The 13667-nt window shown below is 36.7% G+C and overlaps 1 protein-coding gene across 50 annotated transcripts in view; it reads right to left on the bottom strand.

Annotated features, from left to right (window-relative positions):
- The window catches only part of ptprjb.1 (protein tyrosine phosphatase receptor type Jb, tandem duplicate 1), a 227501-nt gene that overhangs the window by 84063 nt on the left and 129771 nt on the right, over positions 1-13667 (bottom strand). For 45 of the 50 annotated variants that reach the window (XM_087312288.1, XM_087312303.1, XM_087312284.1 and 42 more), the window contains exons 6-7: positions 3177-3230; positions 327-365 (exon numbers count right to left, since the gene is read on the bottom strand). In XM_087312288.1, the coding sequence (XP_087168414.1) occupies positions 327-365; positions 3177-3230 (93 nt within the window). Of the gene's footprint in view, positions 1-326; positions 366-3176; positions 3234-3719; positions 3762-4062; positions 4114-5517; positions 5575-6335; positions 6381-6511; positions 6569-8487; positions 8545-9059; positions 9117-10146; positions 10204-10309; positions 10367-10649; positions 10704-10784; positions 10842-11775; positions 11833-12061; positions 12119-12225; positions 12295-13667 lie in introns of all 50 variants that reach the window. The other 5 variants (XM_087312325.1, XM_087312326.1, XM_087312329.1 and 2 more) reach the window with 2 other exon arrangements.

The raw sequence follows: 13667 nt of genomic DNA, 5'->3' as shown, positions 1-13667 counted from the left end.
AATAAGACACTTATAATGACACTTATTAACATTTGTTGACAGGTTTACAGAAATGTTTGTAGTCCAAACAACAAAATTCTGAATAACAAGAATATTATTACAAAATTGTTTAATAAATGTCACAAACAGTAAGTGCTGTTAGCAGTAAACATTGTTCGTATTACTAAAGGTGCTGGTGCATGATGGGAGGTGATTTGAAATATATGAAGGTATGATTATTAGAATAAATATCTGCAGAACTTGCAGAATATTTGCAAGAATTGCAAACTTGTAAAATGTTTCTAATAAAGCGTTTAAACAACTACATAAAATAAAGCATTGCTTACTAGTAGGTCCTGATGTTTCAGAAGTACTGGCAGGGGACGCTGAAATATTTAATAATAGAAAAAGATAAATCAATTAAGTTTTATGGTAAACGCTCAAACTACTTTTTTTTTTGCATACAATGAAACTCTAAATTGCAAGAAATGTTATTATACAAACATATCATATAAAAAAATTAACAAATTAAATCAAGGTGCAATCAGCTGGCAGCCACTGGGTTTCAATATGTCCCAGGGGACTTCACTGGGATTTCCAAAAAGGCATCTTAAAAGAGCAAAACAAACCTCTAAAAGAGATATTGATTGGTTAGATTTTTTTTTTTTTTCAAAATGGCTGACCAGCCATTACACCACCATACAGTGGTTTCTGACCAGGATGACAGCAACAGTCGCTTTATTACATGTTTGGGTATCCAGCATGTGAACAGTGTTTTCTTGCAGTTCATGCCCTCATCGCAAAAATCAAACAACATATCAGTTGTTTCCCATACTTCTGTGAACACTGAAGATCACAGTGCAAGCTAACCCACTGCCAAACACCCTGTGGTCCTCGCACTCATTTGCAGCCCATTCCATCCAGGCTTCAGACGAGGGTGCAAAGTTCATGAGAATGGCCAACTTGATAGGTGCTACATGGGGGCTATGAAGAATGGTAAAATAACTCTCAACCCCTCCATCCAATTCCACCTAGGAGTGCACAAAGAGCTCACACAGGCATGATGGACTCCTTTCCTCTGCCCAGTCGATGAGCTCTTCCACTCTCATCATCCTTGATGGTGGAAAGACCCAGTGTTATGTGGTAATCCCCAAGGTGGAGAAGGCAATTTTGTTCAGTTTTTGCCTGCAAGACATCACTCCGGGGCACGATAGATCTTAATAGGTCCAAAGCATGTTCAAGAGGGCCAGACTACTTCCACCGGGCATGCTACTGTATGGCCACTTACCTGGCTTACTTTCAATGTTTACTTACCTGGCAGTGGTGCAGCTGCATGACGGAGGTCCTTTCCCAGAGATTATGCACAGTGATCATTATGGTCCAAACTTGGCTACCAACTAAGCACTTATGACAACTTAAAAGAATGTTGGCTACTAAAGCGATTCAGGAACACCACCTCTAGCTGAACCTGGTAGATATGTGGGCTATTCCACCTCCCCCACAGCAGGAGAGCTCTACATTGTACAGTACATTTTATGTTGAGCTTGCTGCAAGAAGCAAATGCCCCTATACCAGGGCACTGCTAAGTCTAGCAAATTGACCATAAAGCATCCCTGAGACAGGCCATCTAGAGGCACGGATGGCTGCTCTGTCCTCAGTAAAGGGCCAGTTACAAACCATCGTTTCTCCAACTACCTTTTATCACTGGCTTCACAGCTGGCAGAACCCACATTCTCAAAACAAGAGAAGCTTTTCCAATCTCTGGGTATGAACCCTTGAGGGTTGCTAGTGAGAGACATGCTGTTTTTCTGCCCACACACCTGAGAAATACACTTCAGGATGTGCTGTCACCCAAGACAGGTGTATGTCAGCAATCAACCCAATTATGCCTCTTGCATGGGCTTTGACAGCCTTGATGGCTCATTCAGATGATCCGACTCAGCTCTTCGATTCAGTTCTATACACGGCCTACCAAGTTCGGGGGCATGTAATGCACCTCCATGGCTTCACAGCTGCCCATCTCTTGTATAAGATCTTGTTATGATCAATCCAGGATCTCCACACTTTTAATTTTTTGCACAAGATATCAATCAAAATGCTCACACAGATGCACATACTTTTGATTCATTTGTCCATAGAATTTATTTACAGCCAGTTTCTTCGGTTTGCATTTGAGGGTTGGGCAAAGAAGTACAAGGTCCTCCATTTAGAGCTGTCCTATGAGTCTTTATCATGGTCAAAGTGAGTGTGCTTATTGGGCATTTGCATTCTCAATTATACAGTCACTGGTCTATTCTACCAAAGTCTTGGGATCAACTCATGATGTACAGCAGGGCTCACGAAACGTGTTCCTGGAGGCCTCTGTCCTGCAGAGTTTAGCTCCAACCTTAGTCAAATCCTAGACTATATATTAAAGATCTTTTTAGGTTTACTTGAAACTTCCAAATAGGTGTGTTGAGGCAAGTTGGAGCTAAACTTTACAAGGACAACCAGGATAAAGATTGGTGACCCCTGATGTAGAGGGACATGGTGTTTCAGCACCTTAGCCAGTTTGCCTTTGGGAAGCCAAAATAATAGCAGTCACCCCTATGCAGAACATTTTTTGGGATGGAGCTTAACTTGGTTACCATGACGGCACATCTCACCACCCAACATGCCAAGTTTCTATATTGCTCAGCAGGAAGAATGTGATATCACTGTACATTTTTCTTGAGGGTTCTGGGACATAAGGCTTCCACAGCTGTGGTTACCCCACTAGGTTGGCAGAGGGGGTGTGCTATTTACAAGCAAAAGTCGGCCCACTGGATAGTGTATCTTACCAGTCACTTGTTACAACTTCCTTATTTCAATTGTTTTTGAAATATATATTCTAATAATTAAATATGGTTGTCAGGATTATTTATGGATGTCACAATATACTTGTGTGGATGATATTTAGAGACAAATAGATATAATTGTTTTCTGTTTGTCCTACTTTGTCTTATTCTAAAAATGAATAGAACCCTTAAAATATATGTTATCATGACAATCCTAATACAAATACAATATGAATCCAACACTTTTCAGAATTTAGCTATATATATATATATATATATATATATATATATATATATATATATATATATATATTTTTTTTTTTTTTTTTTTTTTTATTGAAATTATCACACAATAGTCCATAAATAATAAAAAAAACTTACTTGTTTGAGTTGATGTTGGAGATGCAGTTGAAGTAGAGTTTGCCGTTGCACTGGCTGCTGGGAAGTTTTGATGAATGAAGAAAAAGAATCACAATTTTCATAATATTTGCACAGATTACTAAAATGATAATAAATATAGGTTTAGAAACTCTGCATATACATTATTGACATGTACATGCTGCAGTTTAAGAGCTTTTACTTTCAGGGGGTGCTGGAATATTTAGGTTCATAAAAAACAATTTAAGTAAAATAGGAAATGCTTATTTTTTGTTTGTTTGTTTTCTGTTTCATGCCATGGAATTCTGTACTGAAAGAAATGTTCATGGAATATGACTACTACTTAAACAAGTAAACACACATTCTGCAACAATGACAATGAATACAATGACATTATATTGTTTATATTGTAGTGTTTGCGTTTTGAGAACATTATATCAGTGTAGTGGAACATCAGATATTGTGACTGTTTTGTGACAAACATTTTGACACCTAATTAATTACTTTTTTTGTCTGTTTCCATAATAGTCCAATAAAAATGCTCACTTGAAGTTGGTGTTTGAGATGAAGGATAGTTTGTTGTGGCTGCTGGAAATTTTTTGATCAATGAAGAGACAGAAGACACTTTTATTAATATTTGTCGACATTCATATAACATTTTTCTCATACAATGAAATTCTGAATTGCATTAAATGTTATTACACCAATTTCTAACAAACATCACATAAGTGCTGTAACACAGTACACACTGTTAATATTACTGAACACATGACAGAAGGTGATTTGAAATACATGTAGCATTGATTATTACAATAAACAACAGCAGAAAAATGTTAAAATGTTTCTAACAACGTGTTTAAACAACTACATAAAATACAGCATTGCTTACTTGTAGGTCCTGATGTTTGAGACTCAGAAGTGCTTGTACTGGCATAGGACGCTGTAACATTTAGAGGTAGAAACAGACATTATTTAAGTTTTATAGTAAATTCTTAATACCATATTGGTACACAGTGAAATTCTAAATTGCAAGAAATCTTATTACACAAACAAATTATATAAAAAAAATACAAATTTTAAATGAGAAACATTGTTCATATTATTGACGGGGTACATGCTTGACACTCAGGAGTCATTATTGTTTTGAACACACAGAACCATGAGTGCCCCCAGAGACGATTTTAAGGGCCCACTCTGTTTTCCCAACCACTTTTGTCCACGACAGCCACTGCTCCCCCGGTCTTCACTTTCGTCTGCGACATAAGGCCACGACTGACCCCCGACTAAACACCCCATCCTAACTACTATCATCTATGAAAGCCACCACTTCCCCCTTCCCTAGACTTTACTTTCATCTGCAACATAAGCCCACGACTGACCCATGCCCAAACAACCCATCCCCCACCCGACCATACCACCAACCTGGACGAGGACGATTCTAAGGGTCCATGCCATTTGGGGCCTCCAGAGTTACTATTAGGGGCCCTAACCACTTTCATCTATGACAGCCATCCCTCCCCCCCTTCCCTGGTCTTTAAATTCGTCTGCAACATAAGTCCACGACTGACCCCTGTCCAAACACCCCATCCCCCACCCCACCATTACCACCAACCCGGATGAGGGCGATTCTAAGGCTCCATGCCATTTGGGGCCTCCAGAGTTACTATTAGGGGCCCTAACCACTTTCATCTATGACAGCCATCCCTCCCCCCTTCCCTGGTCTTTAAATTCGTCTGCAACATAAGTGCACGACTGACCCCTGTCCAAACACCCAATCCCCCACCCCACCATACCATACCACCAACCCGGATGAGGGCGATTCTAAGGCTCCATGCCATTTGGGGCCTCCAGAGTTACTATTAGGGGCCCTAACCACTTTCATCTATGACAGCCATCCCTCCCCCCTTCCCTGGTCTTTAAATTCGTCTGCAACATAAGTGCACGACTGACCCCTGTCCAAACACCCCATCCCCCACCCCACCATACCATACCACCAACCCGGATGAGGGCGATTCTAAGGCTCCATGCCATTTAGGGCCCCCAGAGTAACTATTAGGGGACCCAACCACTTTCATCCACTATAGAACCCCTACCCCCTTATGCCCCTCACCCCCGGTCTTCACTTTTGTCTGCGACATAAGCAACTGAGCCAAATTTTGTAAAAATGTACACGTTTTAAAATAAGTAAATCCCAAATATGATGTCATTACAGCCCTAATATAAGCACCGTAGGATTCCAACACTTTTAACTATGCTGGACCTACTGTGTACAGTGATCATTTAAATTTAATCATTTAAATTGTTCACACAATAGTCCATGAATAAAGAATTTAAAAAAACTTACTTGATGGAGCTGATGTTGAAGACACAGTTGATGGAGAGTTTGTAGTTGCAATGTCTGCTGGGAAATTTTGATGAATGAAGAAACGGAATCAAAACGCCCTTAATATTTGCAATGATTATTACAATGTACATCAACAGTAAAATAGCAGAACCATAAAAATTATGTTTAGGTACTCTGCATATACATCATTTACTTGTAGGTGCTGCTTTCTAAGATTCAGTTGTAGAAGAGATTGTACTGGCTGAAATATTTTAATTTATTAAAAGCAATAATAACAAAAGGCTGAGGATGTGATAAAAATTGCAAGAACTGTAAAGGGTTGATGTTTATTCACATGTGCTGAGTTTTTTTTGTTTTGAAATCATTATTTCAGTGTACTGGAAAATCTGACAGTGTGACTGTTTTGTGACAAACACTTTCAACACCTCTAGTTAATTATAAATTAAGTTGTGTAAAAAAAAAAAAAAAGCTCATTTGAAGAAGTTGGTGTTTGAGATGAAGAATAGTTTGTTGTGGCTGTTGGGAATTTTTGATCAATGAAGACACAGAATGACACTTTTATTAATATTTGTTCAGATTCTTACAGAAACATTTTTATCATACAATGAAATATTCAAATGCCAAAATGTCATTAAACTTATTTTTAACAAACATCACATAATAATTGTAAACAGTGCACACTGTTAATATTACTGCAGAAGCTGATGCATGATGGGAGGTGATTTGAAATACATGTAGTACTGATTATTACAATAAACAACAGCAGTATAATCGTTTCTAACAAAGTGTTCAAACAACGACAATACAGCAATGCTTACTTGTTGGTCCTGATGTTTGAAAAGTACTTGAATTGGCAGGGGACGCTGAAATATTAAAGGTAGAAACAGAAATAAAATTTACGTCATATAGTGAATGCTTAAAAGGATGTTTTTTTTTTGTGTACAAATAAATTGTGAATTGATGCAACAGTTTAAACCTTGTACAGTTTACATACGTGTCAATTCTGCTATGTGAGACTCAGTTGTGGAAGTGCTTGTATTGGCAGCAGATGCTGAAATATTTAGATGCATTAAAAATAAAGGTTCATTTGGCTGACTTCTTTATAGCAGATATAAAAATACATATATTAATACTTTACCACACTTTTTTGGGCCACAATCAGTGTGCAAATTATACATTGACCATCAGAGGGGTCAACGTTTTAAAAAATGTTAGTTTGTGTAATACATGTTTTAGTTAATCAAATGTACAGTTCATCTGCAACTTTACAGCCTTATTCCAAAATTAATTAAATTAATTTATTTCCTGAAAATTCTACACGCAATACCCCATTATGGCAATCTAAATACATATTTTTTGAAATTGTTGCAAATTTATTAAAAATAAAATACCTGAAAAATCACATGTACAGATTCTAATTTTGATTTACAACCTTTGCTCAAGACTTTGTTGATGCACCTTTGGCAGCAATTACAGCCTCAAGGCTTTTTTAATATGATGCCACAAGCTTGGCACACATGTTTTGGGGAATTTTTGCCCATACTTCTTTGCAGCACCTCTCAAGCTCTATCAGGTTAGATGGGAAAAGTGATGGTGTACAGCCATTTTCAGATCTCTCCAGAGTTGTTCAATATGATTTAAGTCTGGGCTCTGGCTGGGCCACTCAAGGACATTTACTGAATTGTTGTGAAGCCACTCCATTGAATTTTTGCTTTGGGTCATTGTCCTGCTGGAAAATGAACCTTCGCCCCAGTCTGAGGTCAAGAGCACCCTGAAGAAAGTTTTCATTCAGGATGTCCACATTGCTGCATTAATCTTTCCCTCTATCCAGAACAGTCTTCAAGAACTTGCTGCTGAAAAACATCCCCACAGCATGATACTGCCACCTCCATAGTTCACTGTAGAGATGGTATTAGCTTGGGGATGAGCAGTGCCTGGTTGTCTCCAAATGTAACACCTGGCATTCACTCCAAAGAGTTAAATTTTAGTCTCATCAGACCAGAGAATTTTGTTTCTTATGGTCTGAAAGTCCTTCAGATGCCTTTTGGCAAATTCCAGGCGGGGATAGGCTTCCGTCTGGCCACTCTACCATACAGGCCTGATTGGTGGACTGCTGCACAGATGGTTGTCCTTCTGTAAGGTTCTCCTTTCTCCACAGCAGAACGATGGAGCTCACACAGAGCGATGATCATCGGGATATTGATCACCTCCCTGACTAAGGCCCTTCTCCCCTGATCACTCAGCTCAGATGGCTGGACAGCTCTAGGAAGAGTCCTGATGGTTCCAAACATCTTCCACTTACAGATGAAGGAGGCCACAGTGCTCATTGAAACTTTCAGAACAGCAGAAATGTTTCTGTAAGCTTCCCCAGCCTTGTGCCTCTTGACAGTCCTGCCTCAGATTTCTACAAATAATTCCTTTGTCTTCATGCTTGGTTTGTGCTTTGACATGCACTGTCAACCCTGGGAGCTTATATAGACAGGTGTGTGCCTTTTCAAATCATGTTCTGATTTTAAATTTACTGAATTTACCTGAATTTAACTGAATTTACCACAGGTGGACTCCAATTAAGCTGCTGAAACATCTCAAGAATTATCAGTGGAAACAGAACGTACCTGAGCTCAATTTAGAGCTTCACGGTAAAGGCTGTAAATACTTTTGTCCATGTAATTTTTCCATTTTTTTTTATTTTTTTTATAAATTTGCACCACTTTCATGAAAATTTTTCACATTGTCATTATGGGGTATTGTGTGTAGAATGTTGAGGAAATAAATTATTTAATACATTTTGGAATACGGCTGTAACATTAAAAAAATGACGGAAAAGTAAAGCACTGTGAATACTCTCCGGGTGCACTGTACATTACTATACATCATTAGCACAAAATACTTGGGCTATGCTAAATGTAAAATAGTAAAACTGAAAAAGTTTCCCAACAAAGTGATCAGATAACGGTATATGTTACTTACCTATAAGTGCTGCTGTTTGAGACTGAGTTATAGAAGAGTTTAAACTGACAGGAGATGCTGAAACATTTAGATTAAAAAAAATAGAAACAGTTTAACAAAGGGTACCATGACATTGTGTACTGTTAATGGAATATAACTTTGTAAATATACATCTTGTCTAATAGAACTTAATATGGCAACATATGAAATGGACTGTAAATTGCATGATTGATTGATCAGATACATGTTCTGCATTTTTTTTCAGCACTTGACTCTACAGGTAGTCATAAAGTAATTTACAAAATATCTATGACGTACAGTTTGACAGTATTTAAATCTCTTTCATATTAGTCTCTTCTGTATGTTATGCAGAGCACAAAAATAAAGGAATACATAAAGGAGGTACTTATTCACTTATTTGTGTTGTCATATAAAAAAAAGCAACAACGCAAGAACAACCTGATAATAAAGTTGTTTTATACGCAATAGTCTGATTCAACAATCAAAAAATAAGATTATGACAGGAATCATTCTGCTATCCTTTTCATGTAACTAAATTGTTCACACAATAGTCTATTAATGAAAAGACTCACTTAAAGATGTTGTGGATGTTTGAGTCTCAGTTGAAGAAATTTTTGTTGTGGCAGAAGCTGAAGAGACATTTTGATGAAGAAATATGAACAAACTAATAATAATAGTAATACATTTTATTTAAAGTTGCCTTTTTAGCAACTCAAGGACACCGTACAATAAACAAGAGCAATAAAACAACAAGAGAAATAATAACAATAGTGCAGGTAAAATTAATTAATTAATAAAAGCCATCTTAAATAAGTGGGTTTTGAGTCTTGATTTGAATAGTGTGAGGGAGTCAATGTTTCTTATGGCAGGTGGTAGTGAGTTCCAAAGCCCTCTGTTGCCCATGAAAGATAGACGAGCAGAGGGAACAGCCAAGTGGAGAGGGGAAGAAGAGGTGGGTGCGAGAAGGAACAGAAATGTGGATGAGGGCAGACAAATATGAAGGGGCGAGATTGTGGATGGCTTTAAATGTTAACATCAAAATTTTTAAATTAATTCGAAAATTTACTGGTAACGAATGAAGCTTCTGCAGAACAGGGGTGAAGTGATAAGAAGAAGGGGTTCTGGTGATGATACGGGCAGCTGAGTTCTGGACCAACTGAAGCTTACTGAGGGATTTATGAGTGAGACCAAAGAGAAGGGAGTTGCAGTAATCTAAACGAAATGTGACAAGGCTATGGACGAGAACAGCAGTGGCGTGAGGGGTAAGAGAAGGGCAGAGATGGGTAATGTTGCGTAGGTGGAAGTAAGCAGACCGAGTGATGTTATTGATGTGAGAATCAGAAGATAGGGTGTTATCAAGGATGACACCAAGACTCTTAACCTGTTTGGAGGGATAAATGGAACAGTCATCAGTAGAAAGAGAAAAGCTGTCAGTATTGGAGAGTGTTAATTTATTCCCAACAAGCAAAACCTAAGCACCTATTCTTAATATTTGCTGACATGCTTACAAAAACATACAATAAATACAGAAAGGATATGCATTGCACTTATGACACTAATGTTTGCTATTTAGAAGGTGATTTGGAATACCTGAAATAATGATAATTATAATTGACACTAACAGACAAAGACAACTGTACTTATAAATATATTACTTACTTGTAGGTTCTGATGTTTGAGTCTCAGTTGTAGAAGAGCCTGTACTGGCAGGAGATGCTGAAATATTTTCGAAAATAACTTTACGCACTGTTAAAATAATTAATAACTTTAAAATCTGAGTTAAAGATTTACACAACTATAAAACCAAACACAAAACACTCACATGAAGGAGCTGATGTTGAAGACACAGTTAATGGAGAGTTTGTTGTAGCAGAGGCTGCTGACATTTTAAAGAAAAAAATAGAAATAAAGAAATAAAAAAGATGATAATTACATTAGATTTCAGAGAAATTGAAATTCCGCACTGTAAGAGAAGTTATACAAACATGTACACATTTAATATAAACATTTAGATAGAACTGCTTTCAACACTTTTTTTTTCTATTATTTCAGAAACGGATGCTTGATGCTCAGCAGGTGGTTTGAAACACCTGAACCACTGATTATTATAATAGATATAGACCACAATAGTGTTCAGGCAACTGTATAGAAATAACTCTTACTTGTAGATTCTGCTGTTTGAGTCTCTGTTATAGAGCTTGTACTGGAAGGCAGTGCTGAAATATTGATGAATTAAAAAAATGGAAAGTTAATTCTGAGTACCACACACTGTACAACTGTACACATATATTACTTACCTATAGGTGCTGCTGTTTGAGTCTCAGTTGTAGAAGAGCTTGTACTGGCAGGAGATGCTGAAATATGTAGATAAAAAAATGTAAGGAACATAATTGGTCACACTTTGCAATAAGGTTCATTAGTTAATGTTAATTAATAAATTTACTAACATGAACAAACAATGAACAATACATTTACTACTGTATTTGTTCATGTTAGTTACTGTTAGTTAATGAAAATACAGTTTATTGTTAGTTCATGTTAACTAATGTTAATAAGCATGGACTTGGATGTTAATGATACATTAGTAAATGTTCAATTATGATTAATAAATGGCGTACAAGTGTTGTTCATGATTAGTTCATGTCAGTAAATGCATTAACTAATGAGCCTTAGTGTAAAGTGTTACCACATAATTTAGCAAAGGGTACCAGGACATGTACAGAAGAAATGTTAATGTTATTATACACTGAAAAAAGTGTTGCATGCAGAACTGTTGCAAACAGTTTGTTTGTGTTGAATTTAAACAAACAAAATAAGTTTAGTAATGTTAAACTTAATTTGTTTGTTTAAATTCAGCCCAAATAAATTGTTTACCACCTCTTAACATAAAGGAATTGAGTAAATCCAAGGAATCATCTTTGAATATTTTTTTTCAGTGTAGGACAAATACAGTTTTATACAATATACATCTGTGAATGCAATGGAATTGTTGACTGTTAAAAAAAACATATATATAGTAATACATGAAATTGATTGATTGATTGATTGATTGATTGATTGATTGATTGATTGATTGATTGATTGATTGATTGATCATATACATTTTTTTTTCAGCACATAACTCATAACTGCAGGTAGTCATTAATGGATTTACAAAAAAGTGCGTAAGGGATCAAACTGAACAACTATATGTTTATGACAGGTGCTTTGAAACACCTGAACCACTGATTATTATAATAGATATTAACCACAATAGTGATCAGGTAACTGTATAGAAATAACTCTTACTTGTAGGTTCTGCTGTTTGAGTCTCAGTTGTAGAAGAGTGTGTACCAGCAGAAGATGCTGAAATAATGATGTATTGAAAACGTAAAGTTTTGAGTACTACAGAATGACTTTTTCTTTCCATTAAATCTGTACAGCAAAAATTATTAGAATACAATGACTTCACCTATAAACCTTATAGATACTGTACATTCTTCAAATGAAAAGGCTGCTCATTTGACAAAAAAAGAAAAAACAAAGGTGAATTTGACTAAGCACTGTTTTTCCCAAAACATTATATATTACTCACCTATAGGTGCTCCTGTTTGAGTCTCAGTTGTAGAAGAGCTTGTGCTAGCAGGAGATGCTGATATATTTAGATTAAAAAATGTAAGAGACGTGATTTAGCAACGGGTACCATGACATTATGTACTTAAGAAATATATGTTAACAATATAGCATTACAATACTCACTTGAAGGAGTTGTAAATGTTTGAGTTTCAGTTGTTGAAGTGATGGAGTTAGATGTTGTGGCAGAGGCTGCTGAAACATTTTGATAGAGTGATAAAATTACAATTTTGCACAAAATATATAATCATATACACAATATATACAACAAAATTCAGAATCAGTTGCAGCTTAATATCCAAAAGACCAAAGAACTGGTGGTGGACTTGCGAAGATCACGACGATCTCCAGTTACTCCCTTGTCCATTAGAGGGGTGGATGTGGAGATTGTTCAGGACTATAAATATTTGGGTGTGTATATTGACAATAAGCTGGACTGGTCCAAGAACTCTCTGGTCACATATAAGAAGGGTCAAAGTAGGCTGTATTTCCTACGTAAACTCCGATCTTTTAGAGTCTGCAACACCATGTTGCGTATGTTCTATCAGTCTGTAGTGGCCAGTGCCATTTTCTATGCGGTGGTGTGCTGGGGTGGTAGTGTAAAAGTGGCAGATATGAAGAGATTTAACAAATTGATTAGGAAAGCTGGCTCTGTGGTGGGTGAGGAATTGGACAATATGGAAACTGTGGCCGAAAAGAGAACATTGTGCAGACTTTGGTCAATTATGCACAATGTAGATCATCCTCTTCATAATGTGGTTGACGAGCTGAGAAGTACCTTTAGTCACAGACTTACCAGCTTAAAGTGTTCCACTGAACGCCACAGAAAATCCTTCCTTCCCACTGCTATCAGACTTCATAACGTCTCCCTCAGTCACTTACCCTTACAGTAATCTATGCAATACCTTGCTGCTCGTGCCACATATTACTTATTACGGGTTTTAGTGTGTGGAAGTCTGTGCATTATGTTTTATGATGTGCAATAGTCTATTAGGTGCAATATTTGTACGTTTTTTTACTGGGTCTTAAATATTTTTAGTGCAATATCATTGTTTTTAAATGAGTGCTGAATCACTTTACTACTTGAATTATTTTATGTGTAATTGTTTTATGTGTAATATTATTAGTTTTGGTTAATATTATTTTCATTACTTGATATATGACTTAATAGTATTAGTTACCACTGATTCTTTTAAGTGTAATATCTTATATAATAGTTTGTATACTTATGTATTGTGGCTGTTTCCTTTTATAGATTGGTTGGATTTATGTGACTTATTTCGCTTACTTAATTTATTTATTTTGTCTTGTGGTTCTGTGTTTCTGTGTTTTGTGTGTTATGGCAGTCATTACATAAGCAATTTCCTGCGGGATCAATAAAGTTTTCTAAGTTTAAGTCTAAGTCTAAGTCTAAAAATTAGCAATGCAAGCTATGTCAGTTATGTCTTCTCTCCTGTCCCTGAGCACTTCACTGGCAGCTAAGAGCAGCTTTCTCGAACGCCTGTTTCACACCGCATGCGTCAGCGGCACGTGAGCAGAGTGTGCGCAGCGCGTATGTCGAGCAGTAG

This window comes from Danio rerio, chromosome 25 (genome assembly GCF_052040795.2).
Source record: "Danio rerio strain M-AB ecotype USA chromosome 25, GRCz13ab, whole genome shotgun sequence".
Taxonomy (NCBI): Eukaryota; Metazoa; Chordata; class Actinopteri; order Cypriniformes; family Danionidae; genus Danio; species Danio rerio.
The sequence above is the reverse complement of the archived record's forward strand: the minus strand, read 5'-3'. Positions and strand labels throughout refer to the sequence as shown.